The sequence below is a fragment of the Stegostoma tigrinum genome, chromosome 36 (genome assembly GCF_030684315.1).
Source record: "Stegostoma tigrinum isolate sSteTig4 chromosome 36, sSteTig4.hap1, whole genome shotgun sequence".
Lineage (NCBI taxonomy): Eukaryota > Metazoa > Chordata > Chondrichthyes > Orectolobiformes > Stegostomatidae > Stegostoma > Stegostoma tigrinum.
Genome location: NC_081389.1, coordinates 3,070,785 through 3,092,330, shown reverse-complemented (window position 1 = coordinate 3,092,330; position 21,546 = coordinate 3,070,785). Strand labels below are relative to the sequence as shown.

The 21,546-nt window shown below is 39.3% G+C and overlaps 1 protein-coding gene across 1 annotated transcript in view; it reads right to left on the bottom strand.

The window, feature by feature from the left end:
• Nucleotides 1-21,546, bottom strand: part of LOC125446730 (fibrillin-1-like) — a 570,259-nt gene that overhangs the window by 128,161 nt on the left and 420,552 nt on the right. The window contains exons 34-43 of the mRNA XM_048520489.2: nt 21,310-21,435; nt 20,335-20,457; nt 20,076-20,198; nt 18,327-18,488; nt 11,416-11,484; nt 11,182-11,307; nt 8,391-8,516; nt 8,103-8,261; nt 7,940-8,008; nt 2,234-2,359 (exon numbers count right to left, since the gene is read on the bottom strand). Coding sequence (XP_048376446.1) covers nt 2,234-2,359; nt 7,940-8,008; nt 8,103-8,261; nt 8,391-8,516; nt 11,182-11,307; nt 11,416-11,484; nt 18,327-18,488; nt 20,076-20,198; nt 20,335-20,457; nt 21,310-21,435 — 1,209 coding nt within the window. The remainder of the gene's footprint in view (nt 1-2,233; nt 2,360-7,939; nt 8,009-8,102; nt 8,262-8,390; nt 8,517-11,181; nt 11,308-11,415; nt 11,485-18,326; nt 18,489-20,075; nt 20,199-20,334; nt 20,458-21,309; nt 21,436-21,546) is intronic.

The window sequence follows — 21,546 nt, the reverse complement described above, 5'->3', positions numbered from 1 at the left end:
GCTGAACTAGCTTTTAACTTGTGTCTTGTGTATTCTTGAAAGTGGAAGACGCAAAACTTCTCTCTCACCTGAACTGTTATCTTTTCTCTCATCGTATTCACAGTCTGAGTTATCTTGCTTGAGATAACTGTTCAATTTTGTAGAGCACTTCTCCCCTTTTAAATTTATTTTATTAAAGCTTCCTTGTCACTTTGGCAAGTATGATATTCCAGGCTCTTGGCTACTGAATTTACAACCACAGTCAACTTTTGGCTATCCATTTTAAAAAAATTGCTGTAGTTAAAATTAAACATGTCTGCAGATGATCTGGGATGATGTTCTGTCGTTATGACATGTCATAACAAGTCAAATTTCAGTTGGCTATTGTGAGGTTTAATATTAGCACAGATAAAAACAATTAATCTTCTTTAAGTATGACTGTTTGCTAGGGCTCTTGTGGCATAATGGTAGTGTCCATATCACTAAGTTAGGAGGCCTTGGTTCGAGTCCTACCTGCTCCACAGATATGTAATAACACCTCTGAACAGAGTGATTAGAAACTATCTATGATTGCTTGCTAAAGGGAGAGGAGACCCTTGTGGCACAATGGGGGCATGCCTACATTTGGACCAGGAGGCCTGGGCTGAAGTCATTCATGCTCCAGAGGTTTGTCATAATACCTCTGAACAGATTGATTTCTGTTTTCACAGTACTGATTGAGCTACACTTTTCGAAAATAATACGTGGGTTCCTGGGCTCATTAACCACAGACTGGACTCAAATGATTGAATGGAACGTGGTTACTATCAGTGTCAATATTCTTTCCAATAACCAGTATTTTTCATTTACTGGGTCACTCATTCCTTGCGCTTGCCTGATAATGCAAACTTCACTGCAGAAAACTTTCATTATCAGTAAAATATCATCTGTGAAATCTCATATAACCTCAACACTGCAAGAATATATTCAACTGGCCGAGATATTCTGAAGACCAGCGTGTTTTTGGAGCTGTGCAAACTGAGTTAAGTGTTCAGATTATGAGGAAACTTGCTGCAGCAGACTGTGGAAATTTCATGGGAAGTTAAAACTTTAAAACCTCCCAAAGAAATTCTTTAAAGTCAGAAAGGTTCTGGCTGAGTTAAGATTAATGGTTAACCAGCAAAGCTCATAGGATTTAACACCTATTCTAACTCCTAGGTAACCATTAAATTGACACCCCTGACTCACCACTAATCCCGCCCACCCAACTGCATTTCCCTTAACACTTGGCAATCACACCACAGTTCAGCCCTGCTGGGCCTGACAATCACTCCTGCGCCCTTGGCATGACTGTCCCTGGGCCACACATACATCTTCCAACCCCACCAGCTTGATCCCCCTAGACTCACACAGAACCTTTGCCATCTCCCAATGTCCAGTGACTTGACTCTTCCAGGCCCAATAACCCATCCCCAAATAAAGCACCAGACTGACATCTCCCCAGGCCCAGTTGGATTGAAAAACCTTCAACCTGAATGATAATTACTTTTTCATCAGCTTGAGAACTCCTGGTGCATCCCCACCCCACACCATACGTATCGCTGATACCAAGGTGTCTGCCACCTACCATAAGCACTCATTTATTTTCCTGGCTCTAATTCTCACCCATCTGGCATCCTAACTTCCTCTCATCCAACTGGCATCCTAACCCCTTAAATAACTGCCCTCCAATCCTAGCCACACCTAATATACTTATCCATACAGAGAAGTTGGCAAGGTTGCTGACTATTTAAATGCTAGAATGTGGCAGACTGACTGAGTACTGCTAAAGACAGTATGGTTTCTACAAAGATCTTCTTCACTACTGGTCTCATGGATTCCTCTATAGGTTTGTTACAGGAATCCCAGCATAGGAGATACCTTAAAGCAGGTCTTTTGTTTTCAATTAGGGTCAGAAATAGGATATTTTCTTTGTTTTTAAAAAATAGCAAGGAAGTGAAACAGCAAAAAAATCTTTCAATTGCAGTTAAAAAAAACTTCCCTCCAGCCCTGCTGGACATTTATATTCTGTAACATGGCACACACTGACTACTGTAGAAGTGAGTTCCTGTGGAAGATGTAGATCAAATAAGTACAAGATACTGTAGTGCATGACAAATACCTTACTTAAAGAGCAGACATTAAGACTATTCATTTCTCTGTATACTTTTAAATAAACTGAGGGAATCTATTCGTAAGGGATCACTTTACAAATTAAGAAATATTTCCTTATTACCTTCACAGCTGATCAGTTGGTCATTGTATTGAAATCCCATGGGGCATTCACATCGGAAGCTCCCAAGTTGATTAATGCATACACCATTAGCACAAATACCGGGAATCCAATGGCACTCGTCAATGTCTGCAATGAAGTATACTTGCAGGTTAACCATGTAAAAAAGTTTTATATACATGCTGAAGTATATTTTTCTCTATTCACCAACATGAGCAATGGTTATATGAATATATTTCAAAGTTAAATGTTCCTGGACTGGAACATTTGTGATAAATGAATGTCTACTGCACTCTTCAAGATGTGTAGGTATAGTGTGGCCAGAAATTCCACACGATGAAATGAAGGACTAGATTAAATAAAATAATTTACTTTCTATACTGACATGAAAATTATTTGGTAACATAAAATCAGAATTAGTCAGGGAAGCAAATTTTCAATGATTTTTCTATTTATTTCATTCCATGGCATACAGTCTCTGCAACAGAACTCATTAACCTGTTGGAATCAACAAATTTTACCATCTGTAGATCACAGGGCATCTTTAAGAAAGTCATATAAGTTTTTATCCAAGCAAAAGCTTGGTCAATTTACTTTTATCCTGTGCTCGTAGAGTTGGGAAATTTTGTAATGAGTAAAGCCTTAATAATGCCACATTGGCTATCTATCATGATATATCTACACATTGTAAAGTAGATTTTTATTGTTGCTAAAAGAGAAATTGCTCAAGAAACTCAGCGGGTTTGGCAGCATCTGTGGAGAGAAAACAGAATGAATGTTCAGTTCCGAAAGATTACTGGACTTGAAAAGTTAACTCTGCTTCCTCTCCACAGATTCTGCCAGACCTGAGTTTCTCCAGCAATGTCGGCTTGTTTTAGATTTCCAGCATCTGCTGTTTTTAGTTTTATTTTAATTTTTGCTCAATGGTACATATGAACATATGAATTAGCAGGTACAAGCCATTCAGTCCCTCAGGCCTGCTCTATTTAACAAGGTTATGAGTGATTGGATTCTAATCCACATTCCTGACTACATCCTATATCCTAAATCCAGCCTGAGAATTTTCCTCAGGATCATATATGTTTCAATTAAGTCATCTATGTTCTATATACCAGCGATACAAGCCTAGCCTGTCCAACCTTTCCTTATAAGACAACCCTCTAATTTCAAATATCAGTCAAATTAATCTTTTCTAAACTGCCTCCAATGCATTAACATCCTTCCTGAAAAAAGGCAATTAATACTGCACACAGCACTCCAGATGTGGTCTCATTAGTGCCCTGTATAGCTGACAGTTACCTTCCTACTTTGGCATTCAATTGTACACATGATAAGCGATAACATTCTACTAGCTTTTGTAATTTCTTGCTGTAGCTGCCTAATAACCTTGAGTTTTTAAGAAAAAGGACACCCAGAACCCTCAGCACCTCAGAGCTCTACAACTTATTACCAATTAGTTAATAACTTTCTTTTATATTCTACCTGCCAACATGGGCAATATCGCTTTTTTCTCCACTTTATATGTCACTTGCCACATCTTTACTCAATCTCTAAGCTATCATTATCTTTTGTAGCATGCTTATGGCCTCCTCACAATTTACTTACAAATATACCTACTGTCCTTTACTCTGAGTCAACAGTTCAGGTCACAGCCTTCTATCCCTGTGGTATACAGCTCATTATATCGTGCCAATCTAAAACAAAATGCATTTATGCCTATTCTCTGCTTCCTGTAAACCAGTCTGTCTTCTATTCATGCCAAATACACCATAGGTTTTATTTTGAACCATAACTTTTGATATGGCACCTGATCAAATGCTTTTTAGAAATTTAAATACAGAACATTCACCAGTATCATTTTATCCACAGCATGTGTTACTTCCTTAAAGAATTCTAACAGACTGGTCAAATGTAATTTCTCTTTCACAAAACTATGCTGGCTCTGCTTGACTGCCTTGAACTTATCCAAATGGTCTTGCATAACTTATTTTAATAATAGCTTCTAACATTTTCCCTCAGTCTGATGTTAAGATAACTGGCTGGTAGTTTCCTACTTTCTGTGTCCTTCCCTGTTTGGAATAAAGATATGACAATCGCTATCTTGTAATCAAACGGGAGAAAGATAGTAATCAAATTCAGATATGTACAATCAAATTTTTAGAAATATGTTGGAAGATATGTTTACTGTCAGAGGGAATTTATGGACACATTTAGAGCAGACCAACTTTTCTTCCCTTTTCTCAACCAAACTACAGTTACTTTTGAGACTCCTGATATTTAAGCGGTCCATGTCATTATGGTCCTGGGCTAGACGGCCAAATTTAGGTTAAATCTGACTAGGCACCAGTGACTTCTTCGATAATAAAAGTACACCAAGTGCAAAATTCATAGGCCTTACTAACAGAATAAAACCTAACAATACATTGTTAAAACATTAATACAATCTACAATATTACTTGCACAAAATATATTGCAATCCAAAATAAACATGTCATGAATATGGGTTATATGATCAGACACCAATAGTGCACATTCTACAGCAAGTGTTATCAAAACAAATCCCACAGATTTCTCAGCAAATGTCCCCAAGATTTGAACGGCATAACGGATAATCAAATCTCACAAGGGACTAGAATTCTTTACCTGACTTGGAATTCCCGCGCAAGAGTCATTCTTTCATGGACTGTTTCAATAACTGCTTCCATTCTGCTCGAGTACTATCCTTTTCTAGGGTAATGCTCCCTTGGACTTTGGAAACAACACTAAAGTACAAATTCCAAGGCCCAACTCCACTGACTGCTAACTTCACCATTTTAGAAATACCCCTGGCTCCTTTACTGAGCTCTAAACTTCTTCAGTTGCACCAAGCAAATGCTGCTATGGGCTTTTGAAACCCCCATTTCTCAGCTGTACTGAAGTATTAATGGCATGTACCTTCTTCTGAACACACACAGCTTCCAGTACTGGAACAACCAATAGTAACAATTCCTTGTAATGGCATGTGCCCTGAGTTTTACCTTTTCAAAGTATGCAGGCTTTTGTAGCACCAGAAACACTTACAAAAACAAGGGTTCATCATAGTGCCCTCATTTGGAGCAAGACCTGGGCATTACAGGAGAAAGTTACTGCAGATGCTCGAATCTGTATTGATAACAAAACAAAAACTGCTGGAAATCACAGCAGCTTAGGCAGCATCCATGGAGACACAGTAAGCGTTTCAATATAGATGACTTCATCAAAGATGACGTGAAGTGTGGACGGGCAGCATTTACGTATTAGTTGTGGGGGAGATAGAGTGCTGGGGGAGAAAGGATGTTGATAGTTCAGATTAAGTCACCAGAATGTGAGAACGGCAGAACAATGGTGTGTCTAACTGCCAGAAGAGAAAGAACTGACATTCCCATTGGAATTGGCGGGGGGGGGGTAGAGAGGGCATGATGACAGAGTTTTTTAAAACTAAAAGAAAGGGAAGGAATGGGAGTGGGTTCACAATATTAAGATGTTGAACTCAATACTCAGCCCAGAAGGTTGTAGAGGGCCTAGTCTGAAGATGAGATGTTGCTCCTCCAGTTTTTATTGTGATTCGCTGGAGCATTGCAGTATGCCGAGGACATTCAAGCGAGCAGTATGCTGTGTTAAAATGACTGTTAATGGGAAAGTCAGAGTTATGCTTGCGCACAGACTGGAAGTGTTCTGCAAAGTGGTCACCCAGTCTGCATTTGTTTTCACCAGAGTATATCAAACGGGGTGCAGCAAATACTGGGACTCTGTTCTTACCATTCTGGCAGTCAGTCACACCATTGTTCTGCTACTCTCAAATTCTGATCACAATCATCTGAACTATCAACATCCTTTCTCCCCCAGCACTCCACACCACCATCCTCCCAATTACTGCATAAATTCTGCCTCTCCACACATTACGCCAGCTCTGATGAAGAGTCACATAGACTGAAAACATTAGCCTGCTCTCCCTCCACTCTCTCTCCATGGATGCTGCCTGACACGTCATGATTTCCAGCATTTTTGTCTTCAAGACCTGATAATATCCAGGCTAAGGTGGTAAGTACACTACACAAGTCCCAGGCAATGATTGTGTTCAACAAGAAATAATACAACCATTTTCCCATGATATTCAATGGCATTATCATTGTTGAATCTGCACTGTTAATGACCTTGGAGTTATAATTGGCTGGATACTGAACCGGAGCAGCCATATAAATATTGTGGCTATGACAGCAAGTCAAAGGCTGGGAATTCTACTCAAAATTTGTCTACTGTCTACAAGGCACAAGTCAGGATTGTGATGAAATGCTGTCCACTTGCCTGGTTCACAGCAACTCAAACAACACTCAAGAAGTTCATCCAGAACAAAGCACCCCATCCAGCACCTTCAATATTCACTCTTTCCACCAGGATGCACGTTAACATCTACAAGGTATACCACAGTAAGTCATCAAGAGACCTTCTAACTTGCAAGCTCTTTCATCTACGAGGGCAAGGGCAGCAAATGTATGAGAACATCATTGCTTACAAGTTCCCCTCCAAGCCATACACCATCTGACATGGAAATATATTCTCATTCTTCCAGAATCTTGAAACTCCTTTCTTAACAGTATTGAGCATGCATCTCGAGAACTGTAGTAGTTCAAGAAGGCAACTAACTCATCACCATTTTCTCAAGGGCAGTCAGTGATGAACATTAAATGCTCAACTTGTGAGCAACACCCACATATAATTAAAGACTAAAAAAAAGTCTCATTTCAGAAATGGGGAGGAAAGTAGACTTAAGCTAGAATATCAGCCATAACATTATTGAAAAGAAGTGCAGGCTCAAAGGGGTGCATGCCATCTTATTGCTCTTATTTTGTATGATGTAAACATTTTGTTGTGTTTTTTTTAATCCACAGGTGGCAACTTCCCTCTTCAGCAGACCAGATGTCCAATAGTCATACATAAGTACTTGCCAAATATTCTGTTAGAGTTGAGTCAGACTCTTCTCATCTAACGCTTATACAATTTCAGCAGGGACTATAAGGCAACAAACAGGAATGCGAGCCTGACAAATTGTCTTTCCTTAATTCAGGGGTGTTGAAATTAATTCTACAGGAAATATGAAACTAGCTAACTCAGTGCAAGCCAGATTTAAAAACTGGGATTTTCTGGACTTGGATGATTAGCAATCCCGTGGATAAACGTCCTGAGTTATTAGGGAACAAGCTTTACATTCACGAATGTTTAAGGTTTCCTTAAGAGTACAGTAATTTTTAAGTGCAGTACTTTATGTACATTTTTTACATTTTCATTATTCTTTTATTACTTATGTTGGAACCAGAGAACGCAGAAGTCTTCCTATGTTTGTTCTGTCACTGATACATTAACCAAATAACAACACATCACAAACAACCTCAATTTCAGAAACAATGTAAATATGAACAAGTCTCACACATGAAAGAAAATAATATGAATATGATTGAGGCCAATTGGTAATAATAAAAACATGGTTTACAATGCTGTGGAAAGCTTAAAAATCAATCCCAACTCCTATTCCATTGTTGAAAATTTGTCTTCAAATGATCTCACTAAATGCAGTTATGGCACCTAGGATAATCATATTTGAAGAAACATATTACATACTTTAAGTTTCATTTCACTATTTGTGTCTATATCATTCAAAACTGTAGTTCTTTAAACAACAAAAATATATCTTACCAACTGCCTGTCCGCTTATATCAATAATATATCCAGGTCTTCGACTACCGCAGAGAAACAGAAAGTCATCTGAAACATGATTCACGATATTATCAATATACTGTACATGTCACAAATTCTAAATCCAGTTCTAAATGTCTTAACTTGATACACAGAAACCTACCTGTGACAGGAAGTGGACACTGCTCACATGGTCTGTTCCAAGCTTTTCCAATCATGTATGAACAGCAACACAGCTTCTTTGTCATATTAAAGGCCAGCTCACCATTACAAGTACCATTTTCACGGTCAAAATATTTGAAGCAGAAGCTCTTTCTATTGTCTGTAGATTGAAAGGATATAACCTGTCATTAAGTTGCAAAATTATAGATATGCACAACTGAAATCAGTTGATTGAAAAACATTATTTATAGCTTCTTAATATTCTCTTAACTAGTTGATGAATGCTTACCCATACAGTTGTTTCCACCATTAACCTGCATATAATCTGGTGGACAGATGCAGGTATAATTTCCTACCGTGTTGAAACAGGTACCAGGGCCACAAATGCCAGGTGAAGTGCTGCACTCATTAAGATCTGGGAAAAACAAAGCAAGTTTTGGAGTATAATAACAGTAAGTTTTCCTTATTTAAATGAAAAGGAAACTGAAATCAGCACTACCCATTCAGACATTTGTATTATTTGATTGATTGTTTGCACTTCTGCGACTAACCAGCTCAGTGCAGAATGATGTTGAAACCTGGATAGGTGACAAATTGTAATTTTCATACAAGGATCCTCATCAGCCATCAACTTCTAATGAAAATTTGCGTATGACCATAATGATTCTGCCAAAAGTGAGTACTCAAATGTTTGACTTTTGTTACTGTCGGGGCTCCTAACTGGTAGCAGAGAACTAGGCAATTACAAAATTTCCTACTGAAATATCAGTTCAACAAAAAGACAAGCATGTGATTATCAAAGTGAGGAATTAAAATACTTCCTCAATTTGTGTACTCAAGGCAATGACATACAATGAAAGGGTAGCTGTTTACCCACCCTGACTTCAGTGGAAAATTTTAATCTGGGCAGCAAGTATTACATAACAGCCTATTTTAGAGCCTTGCTGATGTTGAAGATCCAACTCCAGTGTCAGCATCAATCACTCAGATCAGATTGCCATACACAGAATAAGCCTTATGCTTCTCTGATAGTCCCTTAAGTTTTGTTGGGTCAGTGTAAGTTCTTCCACTTCCAAAAGAAGGTTTGTAGTTCAGTTTCAATCTGTGCTGGCAATTTACGCAAATCATAGCTTTATACAGAGATAGTAGGAACTGCTGATGCTGAAGAATCTGTTGTAACAAGGTGTAGAGCTGGATGAACACAGCAGGCCAAGCAGCATCAGAGCAGCAGGAAAGCTGGCATAGACCTGAAACGTCAGCTTTCCTGCTCCTCTGATGCAGCTTGGCCTGCTGTGTTCATCCAGCTCTACACCTTGTTACAACAGATTTATACAATCCAGTTTCATTTCAGGAAGATTCCCTACACATTGTTAAAAAGAAGTTTTCAAGGAATGTTTTTGCTTGCAGGCGGGTTTATTAAAGGGGAAGGTTAAGCATTGCTTTGAATATAATTTGGATAAGCATCTGATGTAGCAATGTTCCTGGCTACCTTAGTGTTTAAAATTAATAGTCTAACTCAGTATCTGTCTGATCAAGCCCTCAACCTGGTGTGGTGTTCACCATGATATTTATTTGCCTTTGCAATAATGTTATTAGCCATGGCTGAAGAGAGTTGCCATGATTGCCAAGACATCATCCTTCCAGTTGCCAACTGTCTACAAATTCACTTGGTATGAGCTTTGTACTTGTCTGAAAGTAGCTACTTGACCTGTATGATATGTTCATCATAGTTACGTGTCACAAGTATAACTTTAGCTGAACACTATACTACTCATATGACTCACATACATATGCCAACATTTCTTATGGCTTAGGAACATCAATCAATCTGCAGAATTACACAGGCTTGTCCTGTTGTTAGTCAGTGGAAAAGCAAATCAAAGTGTTGGTTTTCCTGATTAAAGCAGCAGTCACCCTTAAGGGAAGTAGCTATTAAACTTGGTGATTTGGCATCCATACTCTGCTTCCTCTCAACTGGTTTGACAGCAGCACACAAAATTCTCCATTGCACTATATTTTCTGACAACATTAGTTTCCTTTTAGAACCTAAAATATGAGGTTAGCAAAGTTATCAATTTCACATGGGTGCTAGGAATGCACTGCCTATACGATGTATGGAAATTTGAAATTTGTGTGCTTATTTCTTAATTACTAGCAATTTTAGAAAGAATGAGCACAGTATGTATAATGCACGACTTAAATACTTTAGTGCACAGCATTTCAATACAACTACAGTTTTATATTTATGGAAAACTGCACTATGCAACAAAATGGTCTACACAGTGGTAAATAGTAAACATGACAGCTATAACTAGTTCCAGTTCCAATAACAAGATACCTCCTGAAGGCCTACATAAAGTGCATTCAAGATATAGTACCACTTTTTCAGTAATCTCAATGTGTAAAATGTTAACACTTTTTTTTACTGGGAGGTCTCAATTTTCATGCCAATTTGCACACAGACTATGATTTACCTGTTTCTAAGTACCTGTCAATAATTTTTAAATCGGTTACTTTTGTACCAAAGCAACCCAGTTGATCATGAAGCGTACAATGAGTTATTTTAGTATCCTTTGCTCAAAGCGAAGAGTCGGTGAGCATCCAAAGACAGATACAATTTTCCAATCTGTACTCCTATCTGGAAAAACACGAGGTTGGGAGTGTTGAATTACAAAAAATATCATCTAGCCACTAATTGGTAGGTTCTCGCAGCAGCACAGTGAGATTACAAATTCAGAGCAATTGAACATTACATACATACTAAACCAATTAATGGCACTGCACACGGATGTTGCAGTTTAATGCATTACCACAATGTCAGCACAATCAGTGATATCATGCATTAAATTTTTAATCTGGAAGGGCAGCCAATTGGAATGCAGTAACTTGAGCATTATTCATTCATGATCTATTCTTGTCAGGATCAAGATTCTGTTTTGTCAACCATATTGTCTCCAAGAAGCAGCATGTAGAAAAATAATTCATATGCACCACTAATATTTTTAGAAAAATAGAGAGTAATGAATCAAAAAGAAAGCACTGGCATTATTAGCAATAATGTCAGACTTCAATAAATATACCTTCACATACTCTGGTTTCTTCATTCAAATAGAAACCACGTGGGCATTCACACTGGAAGCTGCCAAAAGTGTTGACACATGTTCCTCCTTGACACAGTCCAGGTAATTCCTTACATTCATCAATATCTGCATAAAGCATTGAGAGATAACTGGATAAGCTGTTAACAATATGAAGAGACAGCTCACACGGTGCAACATTTGAAATGTTATTTTCAAAATGGTGAAAGTGGTTACCCTCCAGAATAACTGTGATTGGATTAGGACGAAAGCCTTCTCCTCCAGGACAAAGAGTTCTGTATTCAGCTGTTTTAAATAAAAAGGTTCAGTGTTACAAGAATACAAACATAAGTAAATCAACATTTTTTGAAGCCTTGAATTATTAGTCAAATTAAGAGAAATGTTGTTTCCTTTCCCTTATCAATTTGGTTTTATTTTCATTATATGTACTTTGACTCTAAGGGACAAGCTACTTTTATTTCAATCAAGTAATACAACAATGGATTACTGTTCATGTAATATTCTTTTGCTTGCACCATTTATCTGCATCCTCTCTTAAATCTATTGCTGATAAATATGCATCAATCTATTTGTTCTAGCTGTCTTGAATTCAAAAAGTATGCTTTTGCTTGAACTCTGCTTTCATGTTTCTCATGCACATTCTGGTGATAGCAGAATTTTATTTAAAAAAATAGATTTTAATTCACTAAAAACTGGGTATCTGCCCAATTGGAAGCCTATAACTTTAAAAGCTGGTTTCTTTGTGGCATTAATGTGAAAAAATATTCTATTGTGATTCATTACACTCGTTGCTGAATAAACAAACACATTTGTGGGGGTCAATCATTGTAGTTCGATTTTTTTAGAAAGGTAAGCATATTTGAAAGATTGACTCATGAAGTTTCCACCATTTGGAACCACGATAAAAAAATGAGATCTCTTTTGACAGAGACAACAAGGTGTAGAGCTGGATGAACACAGTAGGCCAAGCAACATCAGAGGAGAAGGAAGGCTGATGTTTTGGGCCTAGACCCTTCTTCAGAAAATCCTCCTCTGATGCTGCTTGGTCTGCTGTATTTATTCAGCTCTACACCTTGTTATCTCAGATTCTCCAGCATCTGCAGTTCCTACTATCTCTCTTTTGATAGGGATGGGTGAGATCCTAAACAATTATTTTGTGTTAGTATTTACTGTGGAGAAAGACATGGAAGTTAGGGCACACAGAGAAATAAATAGTGATGTCTTGAAAAGAGTCCACATTTTCAGAAGAGGAAGAGCTTTTAAAATGCATAAAGGTAGGTAAATATCAGTACCTGACCGAGTGTATCCCAGGACATTGTGGGAAGCTAGTGGAAAAATTGTGGGGCCCCAGCCTGCAATTTGTATCATCAAAATCCATGGGTGAGATGCTGAAAGACTGGAGGGTGGCTAATGTTGTGCCATTATTTAAGAAAGGTTGCAAGGAAAAGCCAGGGAACTATAGACTGGCGAGTAAGTTGTTGGCGGGGATTCTAAGAGACATGCTTTTGGAAAGGCAAAGACTGATTGGGATAGTCAGCATGGCTTTGTGTGTGGGAACTCATGTCTCACATACTTGAAGAGGTGACCAAGAAGACAGACAATGGCAGGGCGGTAGAGGTGCCTACATGGACTTCAACAAGGCCTTCAACAAGCTAACCACATGGTAGACGGGTTAGCAAGTTATATCACATGGGATCCAGGGAGAGTTAGCCAATTGGACACAAATTTGGTTTGACAGTAGGAGACAGAGTTTGGTGGCAGAGGATTGTTGTTCAGACTGGGAGCCTACGACTAAATGTGTACTAAAAGGAGCGGTGCTGGGTCCATTGTTGTCCATAGTTTATATAAACGATTTGGATGAGAATATAGGAGGCATGGTTAGTAAGTTTGCAGTTGACAGCTAAATTGGTGGTAGAGTGGACAGTGAAGAAGGTTATCTAAGAGTTCAACGGAATCTTGTTCAACTGGGGCAGTGAGGTCATGAATGGCTGATGAAGTTTAATTCAGATAAATGCAAGATGCTGCATTTTGTTAAGACAAACCAGGCAGGACTGGCACAGTTAATGGTAGGATTCTGTGCAGTGTTGTCAAACAGACAGGCCTAGGGTGAATGCAGTGAGTATAACAAACTCAGCCAAGTGGACATCATCAAATATGATTAGAGCTGTTAATCCAATCCAATCAGGGAGCCTTGGCTGACAGGTAAGGACAGGAATATCAGACATCTTGCTCACTCAAAGCTGGCTCTGAAGGAGCTGGATGAGTCTCGAAGATTCTCTATGTGTAAGTAAAGGTGATTTGGTGACGGATAGTGGCCTCTGTGCAGCAATTTCAATGGCAATGACAGAAAAGCTTGCTCCTGAAAAAAATCATTCACAACAGTTATCTTTGAGTTGGAGTCAACATTTTTAGTATTATGTCGTCATTTGGGAAGCATGACTTGTTCAATTCTGCCATTGAAGACTGGGCCCATAATGTGGGAAGAATGAGTTTCTTCCCCCAAGCAAATGACATTGGGTCAGACGAAATGCAATGTGTAATTCTCCTGACAGCTTGTGGAGTCATGGCATTTTCAGTTATTAGGAAACTAACTTTGCCTGAGGCACCAGATACTAAAAGCTTTCAAGGGTTGTCAGAAACAGTTAAGGAATATTACAACCTCTCACCTCCTTTAATTCTGAGACGCTCTCATTTTTACTTGGCAATCTGAGAAGCAGGGGAATCTATCATTGGGATTTTTGACTAGATTAAAACAACTGGCAGAGGCATGTGATTTTGGTTTAACCCTTAATGAGATGCTGAGAGACTGTCTGTTGCATGGGATTAATAATGTAACCATGCAAAAATGCCAATTGCTGGAACTTAACTGGCCTTTGAATTGCAAGTGGCTTTTTCATTGGAAAATGCAGCATGTGGAACATAAAATGCAAGGTATTTTGATGAAATTGGACAGCCTTACTCGTCCAACTGAGCTTGAGAGAAGGCAATTGCACAGCCTCACCGAGGATATATCCTGAACAGAGGGACTCTAAGTCAGCCCGTAACTAAACCCCAAAACAAAGCCAAGCGTTGGTCAAATGGTTAAAAATTTCTTCAGGATCTGGACCACCAAGCCATTTTAGTTGCTGCCCATATGCAGATTTAAAACAGCAAATGAGTCCCAACTAGACCTATATTGAGTAAGAGAACTCACAGGCCAGTTTCCAGTAAAGTGCACATTCTGGGAATCCCACCTACTTCTGGTTTGGAACAGTTAAATCACAATCACAATCAATCCAAATAAATGTCTGTTTAAATGGTCACCAGGTTCGAATGGAGGTTGCTGTGGCATGGCTGTTTTAATGATCACAGAATCAGTCTTTAACAATATTTGCTCTGGACTCTAATCCTTAAGTTAATGCAAGGCCTTGGCTAGACTAAAGGGAACCTTTACTGATTAAACGTAGAACTTTGGCTTATGAGAAGCAGCTGGTTCAGTTACCACTGATGGTAGTCAAAAGCTCAAGTGGGCGAAATTGGCTGAGAGGGGTTCACCTAAATCAGTGTAACATTTTTCGATTAGAAAATGGCTGCCTCAGTGAAGTCCAAAATAAATACCCTTAAGTTTTTCAGGAAGTTTTAGGGACTATCAAATGAGCCAAGACCACCTTGCATGTTGACCAGGAAGCAATTTCACAGTTCTGCAAGGCCCGCCCAGTCCTATAACTTTATGGCAAAAGTACAGGCAGAAATCATAAGGCTGGGATGCGAAGTAGTCATAAACCTAGTCCAGTTTGCAGAATGGGCAGCACCAGATTATGAAGTCCAGTAATCCAATATTCACCGTTGAATAAATACCTAATCCCTCACACAGAGAATTTATATGCAAAGCTAACGGCCGGGGGGGGGGGGGGGGGGGGTTGTTGCTGTCCTAAACAAAGCTGGACATGAGCCATGCATACTTGCAATTACGGTTAGATGAGGATTCCCAGAAGTACATTACAATTAATACCCACAATTTATATCAATACGCAAAGTTGCCATTTGGGGTATTGCCAGCCTGTGCAATTTTTTAGCAGATTTTACAAGGTCTCCTCCAGGTTGCCACTTGTCTAGATGATGTGCTAATAATAGGGAAGACCAATAGGGAGCACTTCGAAAACTTGGACATTGTTGTTACATGTTTCTGTCAGGCATGCTACATCTTACAAGGGAAAAATATGTATTTCAGACACCCCAGGTGACATAGTCGTCAAGACCAGGTTACACACTTTAGAAGATAAGGTTTTCTTTAGAAGAGGGTGAACGAAGGTGCCTAGGCTCCCATGTCTGTACTGGAGCTTAGGTATCTCTTTGGGCTGGTGAATTATTCCAGAAAGTTCATACATAACCTGGCCTCCATTCTGGAGTTGTATCAACTGAGAAAAGGGTCAGCCTTGGAAATGCATGGCCAAGCAATAGCTTTCAGGGAATGAGGAAACAACTACCATCCTCAAAGGTATTGTAAGCAAGAACTGGCATTGACATGCGATGCCTCCCCGCACAGCACCGGAGTAGTATTAACTCATGGATGGCCCCATGTAGACGAACACTAATAGTGTATGTATCCAGGACTTTAGCTAATGCAGAGCATGAATAAGTCCAGACATAGAGGGAAAGTTTGGTGGTCATAACTGGAGTCAGCAAGTTGTACCAATACTTCAAATTTGTAAAAATAACAGACCATAAACCCCTGCTAGGTCTACTTAAAGAGGACAAAGCAGTGCTGTCCATAGCTTCAGGCTGAATACAACAGTGGGCTCTAATACTAAGTGCATATGATTACAAACTGGAACACCAGCTGGGAGGTCAAGTAGCAAATGAGGATGCATTGAACTTCCTCCCGCTGGCAGATACACTAGCAGTGGTACAGTGATTGAAAGAATCCATAATGTTTTAAATTTTCTGGACATCTTCCAGTCACAGATGATAATATCAGACTTTTGACACAGAAAGATCTGGTCATGGCAAAACTGAAACAACTGACAGTGATGGGGAAGCCAAAGGGCCATCTCAATCAGAACTGAAATCTTTCTGGACCCAGAGAGACCAAATCACAGTGAGGACAGCATAATATTATGGGAAGAAACAGTGATTGTCCTGAGCAAAGGTTGCCACCATGTACTGGCTGAACTCCACCAGGGTCATCCAGGGAAATCCAAAATGCAGATGTTGGCAAGAAATTACATCTAGTGGTCAGGGCTGGATGCAGACATTGCTGCATTGGTGCAGCAGTGCCCAGAGTACCAAAAAGGACAAAAATTACTGCTAGCAGCTCCCCACAGTCATGTGAATGGCCAGGTAAACCCTGGACTTGTTGTTTGTTGACTGTGCACATTCTTTCATGGGGTCAATGTTCTTAGTCATTGTGGATGCCCACTCAAAGTGGCTAGACGTGCACAGATATCATTTGTCAAACATTGGGACAATGATGGAAAAACTGAATGAATGTGTCTTTTACAATACATAAGCTCCAGGAAGACTTGGTGACAGGCTATCGTTTACCAGCAGGGAATTTGAGTATTTCCTACAGATGACATGTAAAAGCAGTCCAAACTTTGAAGGCAGGCTTAAAGAAACAGCCTACAGCTTCACTAGATACCAAACTGTCCGAATTCCTATTCCCCTTATGCAATTACAGGGATAGCTTCAGCAGAGTTGCTAACAGGGAGAAAACTCTGCATGAGGTTAAATCTGATCTTCCTGGTCTTGGGGAGGGGAAGGATGAAATGGCATCAGGAACCCCAATGCTGGTCATGAGATTCTGCTAAGTGAGAGTGACAGTTTATTTCAGGGGGAAGGAAGCATAGGAATAGCCCTTCATAGTATAAGATGCATGGCCAATGCCAGGTCAGGTCCAGTGACGTATAAAGTTCAGGTAGGTGTGATAGTCCTGAACAATCATGTGGACCATATGAAAGCTGCAAATTCGTAAATGGTGCAGGAGCAAAATGTGCCCACCACATCGACAACCCTTTCGACTGCTTCAGAACCTGTTGTTTCTCCCTCTTCGTCGAATGTTGCAGATACCTTGGAATCTGAGATGGACATGGTGATGTCACTGCTTCGATGTCTTTGCTGTCTGCAGGAAAGAATGCATTTCTTTCCAGATGCTCTGGGCACAAGAGGCGAGGTTGAGATGCTATGTTACAGCTGTATGAGACATTAGTAAGGCCACAATTCTGATCACCCTGCTTTAGGAAGTATGTTATTAAACTGGAAAGGGTGCCAAAAGATGTAAATGTTGTTATCAAGACTGGGGGGGTTTGAGTTAGAAAAAGAGGCTGCATAGGCTGGTACTTTTTCAGGGCAGGGAATCTAAAACTAAAGGCATAGGCTTAAGCTGAAAGGGGAAAGATTTCAAAGGGATCTGAAGGCCAACTTTTTGTCATGGAGGGTGGTACGTATACGGAATGAGCTACCAGAGGAAGAGGTGGAAGCGGGTACAATTACAACATTTTAAAAGACGTTTGTATGGGTTTTTGGATAAGAAAAGTTCAGAAGGATACAGGCCAGATGCAGGCAAACAGAACTAGTTCAGTTCAGGAACCCTGGTTGGCATAGACGAGTTGGACTGAGAGGTCTGTTTCCATGCTATATGACTCTATGACTTTTTATCACACAAGTACCTATATAGCATTGGAATGAGAAAGAACAATGTGTAATAGAAAAACTATGCAACAATATAATAATTGATTGTTAAGAATTAGAATCCCTACAGTGTGGAAACAGGCCCTTCGGCCCAACCAGTCCACACCGAACCTCAGGGACTCCCTATAACCCACCTAACCTACACCTCCCTGAACACTATGGGAAATCTAGCATGGTCAATCCACCTACCCTGCACATCTTTGGACGGTGGGAGGAAACCAGAGCACCTGGAGGAGACCCACGCAGACCCGGGGAGAACGTGCAAACTCCACACAGACAGTCACCCGAGGCTGGAATCGAACCGGGTCCCTGGTGCTGTGAGGCAGTGGTACTAACCACTGAGCCACCGAGCTACCCGGTGCATCTCAATAAACCAATATAATAGCAAGTACTATCGATACAGTGAAATATCTCAAATGAAGTTAGAAAATAGCTTTAAAGTATTTCTAATCTCTTACATGAATTGATAGAAGGACAAAGTTCACATGGAAATCCCCACGCTCTGCCCAAAGAACAGCAACAAGAAGCTCTTGAAACTCCCACTCCAATCTCATTACTGCAAGAAAGGGTGTTATCTCCACGCAATGAATATTCCAAGAAGCACTTGCCCAAACGAGGATCTAGTAATAAAATGCATCATTTTCAAGTATTAATTATTTTGTTACAGTAAACATTAAAGTAGTTTGTAGAAGGAAAATGCACTTGAAACACTTTCTGTGTACTTCCTAAAAAGGGACTTCCAATATTAAGCTGTGGCTGTACACACAAATATTTAGGAACCTTGATGGACAGAGGCAGTGTCCCTACTTCTGGGCCAGAGCTCTGGGCTCAGAGACCACCTTTCCCAGAGATGCACCACAACATATTCAAACAGGTGGATTAAAATATCAAACCCAACAATAAGCAGCAGCTTTACTGTTATCATAGCCAATACTTAAGAATTACTCAAAATTGAAAGAACAGAACTTGATCACAGTTCTAAATTAAAGCTACATGTACAGACCTGGAAAAGAAATCGTAAAAAGTTACCAACCAGTTACAGAGTTACACAGCTTTGACTTTTCATTTTTGGAACCAGTTCCACATTCTCTATACATGAAAATGACTCTTGAGCCCTAATGATGTACCCAGGATATGAATCTGTCTCAGACTATTGCTACAAGCTGATCCAAAATAAATAACATGAAAATGACTTTTATCACCTATTGTATTGCATTGATTCTGTATGCAATCTATATTATTCCAGGTTAAGAGACTGCATTAACTGCCTGCTTGCAGGCTACCAACAGTACTACTATGAAATCTGCCATTGAGAGGAGTATAAGTGTGTCTCCATATAGCTCTCCTGCTTATAGTTCTCTATTTCCTGAGCCCACCTTTACTTGAGATAGTCTGAAAATATGCACAATATAATGAGAAGATATTGGATGCTTTAATGGGCATAAAAATGCATAAAGAAAGTCTTGTTACAACTTTATAAAACATTGATTAAGTCACAGATAGAATACTTGCGAGCAGTTCTGATCACCATACTATCAGACGGATGTGATTGCACTGGAGAGGGTGCACGGGACATTTAACAGGATATCTCAGTTAGAAAAGATTGGATAAATGATTTTGTTTTCCCTGGAGCAGAGGAGGCTGAGGGGAGATATGAATGAGGTATACAAAATTAAGAGAGGCGTAGGCAAGGTAGATTGTGAAAATCATTTCCCCCATGGCAGACTTGTCCAGGACCAAAGGGCATAAGTTTAAGGTGAGCAGAAAGTTGTTGAGAAGGGATCTGAGGAACAATATATCACTCTCTGGGTGAAAACAACGTGAAACATGCTCTCTGAGAGGGCGGTGGAGGCAGGTACTCTCACAACATTTAAGCAGCATCTGGACGAGCACTTAGAATGCTGTGGAAAAAATGCCGGTAAATGGGATTAGTTTATTTTGGTGTTGGTCAGCATAAACATGGCGGGGCTGAAAGGCCTGTTTCTATGCTGTAAGACTCCATGACTTCGAAAATCAATAACTCTCTAGTAATAGGTTTGAACCTGCATTCAACACACTATGCTATGAGGTGCTCAAGTTCACTGACATTTTTCTCCAAAATTAGTAGCTTTCCCATGTTTCTTTTAGATAGTTTTGAGATCATTGCTTAACTAGGATTACAATACAGATTGTCTGATCCAACTTGTTTAATATGAATCGTAACATACCAACACACCCGACTCCAGTTGGGTTCAACTCAAATTCAGATGGGCAGTTGCAAACATAGCTTCCAGGGGTATTGACACAAATTCCGTTTATACAATTAACTGGATTCGCACATTCATTGACATCTGTAAAAGATTTCCAAAACATGTGAGATGTTTTAAAGCCATGCTCTAAATACTGTAAAACTTGCATTATTTGATCTAAATTTCTCAGAAATGATACCTTAGTAATATTATTTATAAAGAGAAGACAACATTTTACCTGTGCAGTTGCCGCCACTCCTGTCTAGCTCATAACCCAAATCACATTCGCATCTGAAAAGTCCTGGAAGGTTTTGGCATCTTCCAAAGACACAAATGTCAGCAAATGAGCATTCGTCAACATCTAGAAAAGAAATTAAAAACTTAATGAAAACAACCTTTTAGAACATAGAACAAGTCTTCATTGGACTTATAAATACAAAAGAAATCTATTCATCATTTAGTTATCTCCAAAAACTTGCAACAGTTACAGAAGAGGATACTCTGGAAAACATCTCATTAAGCTGCATTAATAGCGCAGGACAAAAACAAGCTTTGACACCATAGCTATAAAAACTTCACTTCAAGTCTAAAGACATCTGATATTCTGTGTATCAACATACTGCAAATTGGCGATGGAGGTAAGTCTCATAGCTCCCAAAAAAATTCCCCATCTGGCATTTTGGCATTTTTTAAATGGTTACTTTGTTAATTTGATCATATATTGAGTTTACATGTCACAAAACCTTTGCAGTCAGTAATTCAGGCCATATAATTATACACTATTGTCATACTAAGTATCCCCTAATCAAAGTGAATGTCTAACTGCAGCAGAATTTATTTTCAATACTTACCTGTAAATAAAAAAATCAAACTACTGTTTGTACTGTCCTTTAAATCTCATTGCATGGAGTGTCTACGAAGGTGTGCTCATGGGTAACTCGACTAAAGTCTTTATTTGCAACAGTAACTGCTTTGACTACCTAAATTGTGATGAAATGTTATTCAGATAGATTCTGTACGTTATTATGCTGACAATAGGCAAGGTCAGTCTAAATATTATTTGATTGTCTGATAAGTTCAGCAGTAACGTGGCCCAATTATAACACAATGGCATTTCTTGGACTCCAACATTTATGTTATATAAAACTTCCAAGGCATGTCTAATATTTAGAGAGAAGAGAAGCACAATTATAAATTGATAGATGATCCATACCTTGACATGCCCTGCCATCCACAGTTGGCACAAAGCCCATGTCACATTCACAACGGTAACCTCCAGGTGCATTTAAGCAATGGCCATTCTCACAAAAGTTCACATTTTCAGCACATTCGTCAATGTCTGTCACAAAGGAGAAAAAATTGAACATACTGAGAACAATGAAATCCTTTTAATGTATAAAATTTGAAGAGTACATTTTATTCTGACCAGAATGGAGAGAACATAAAGGAG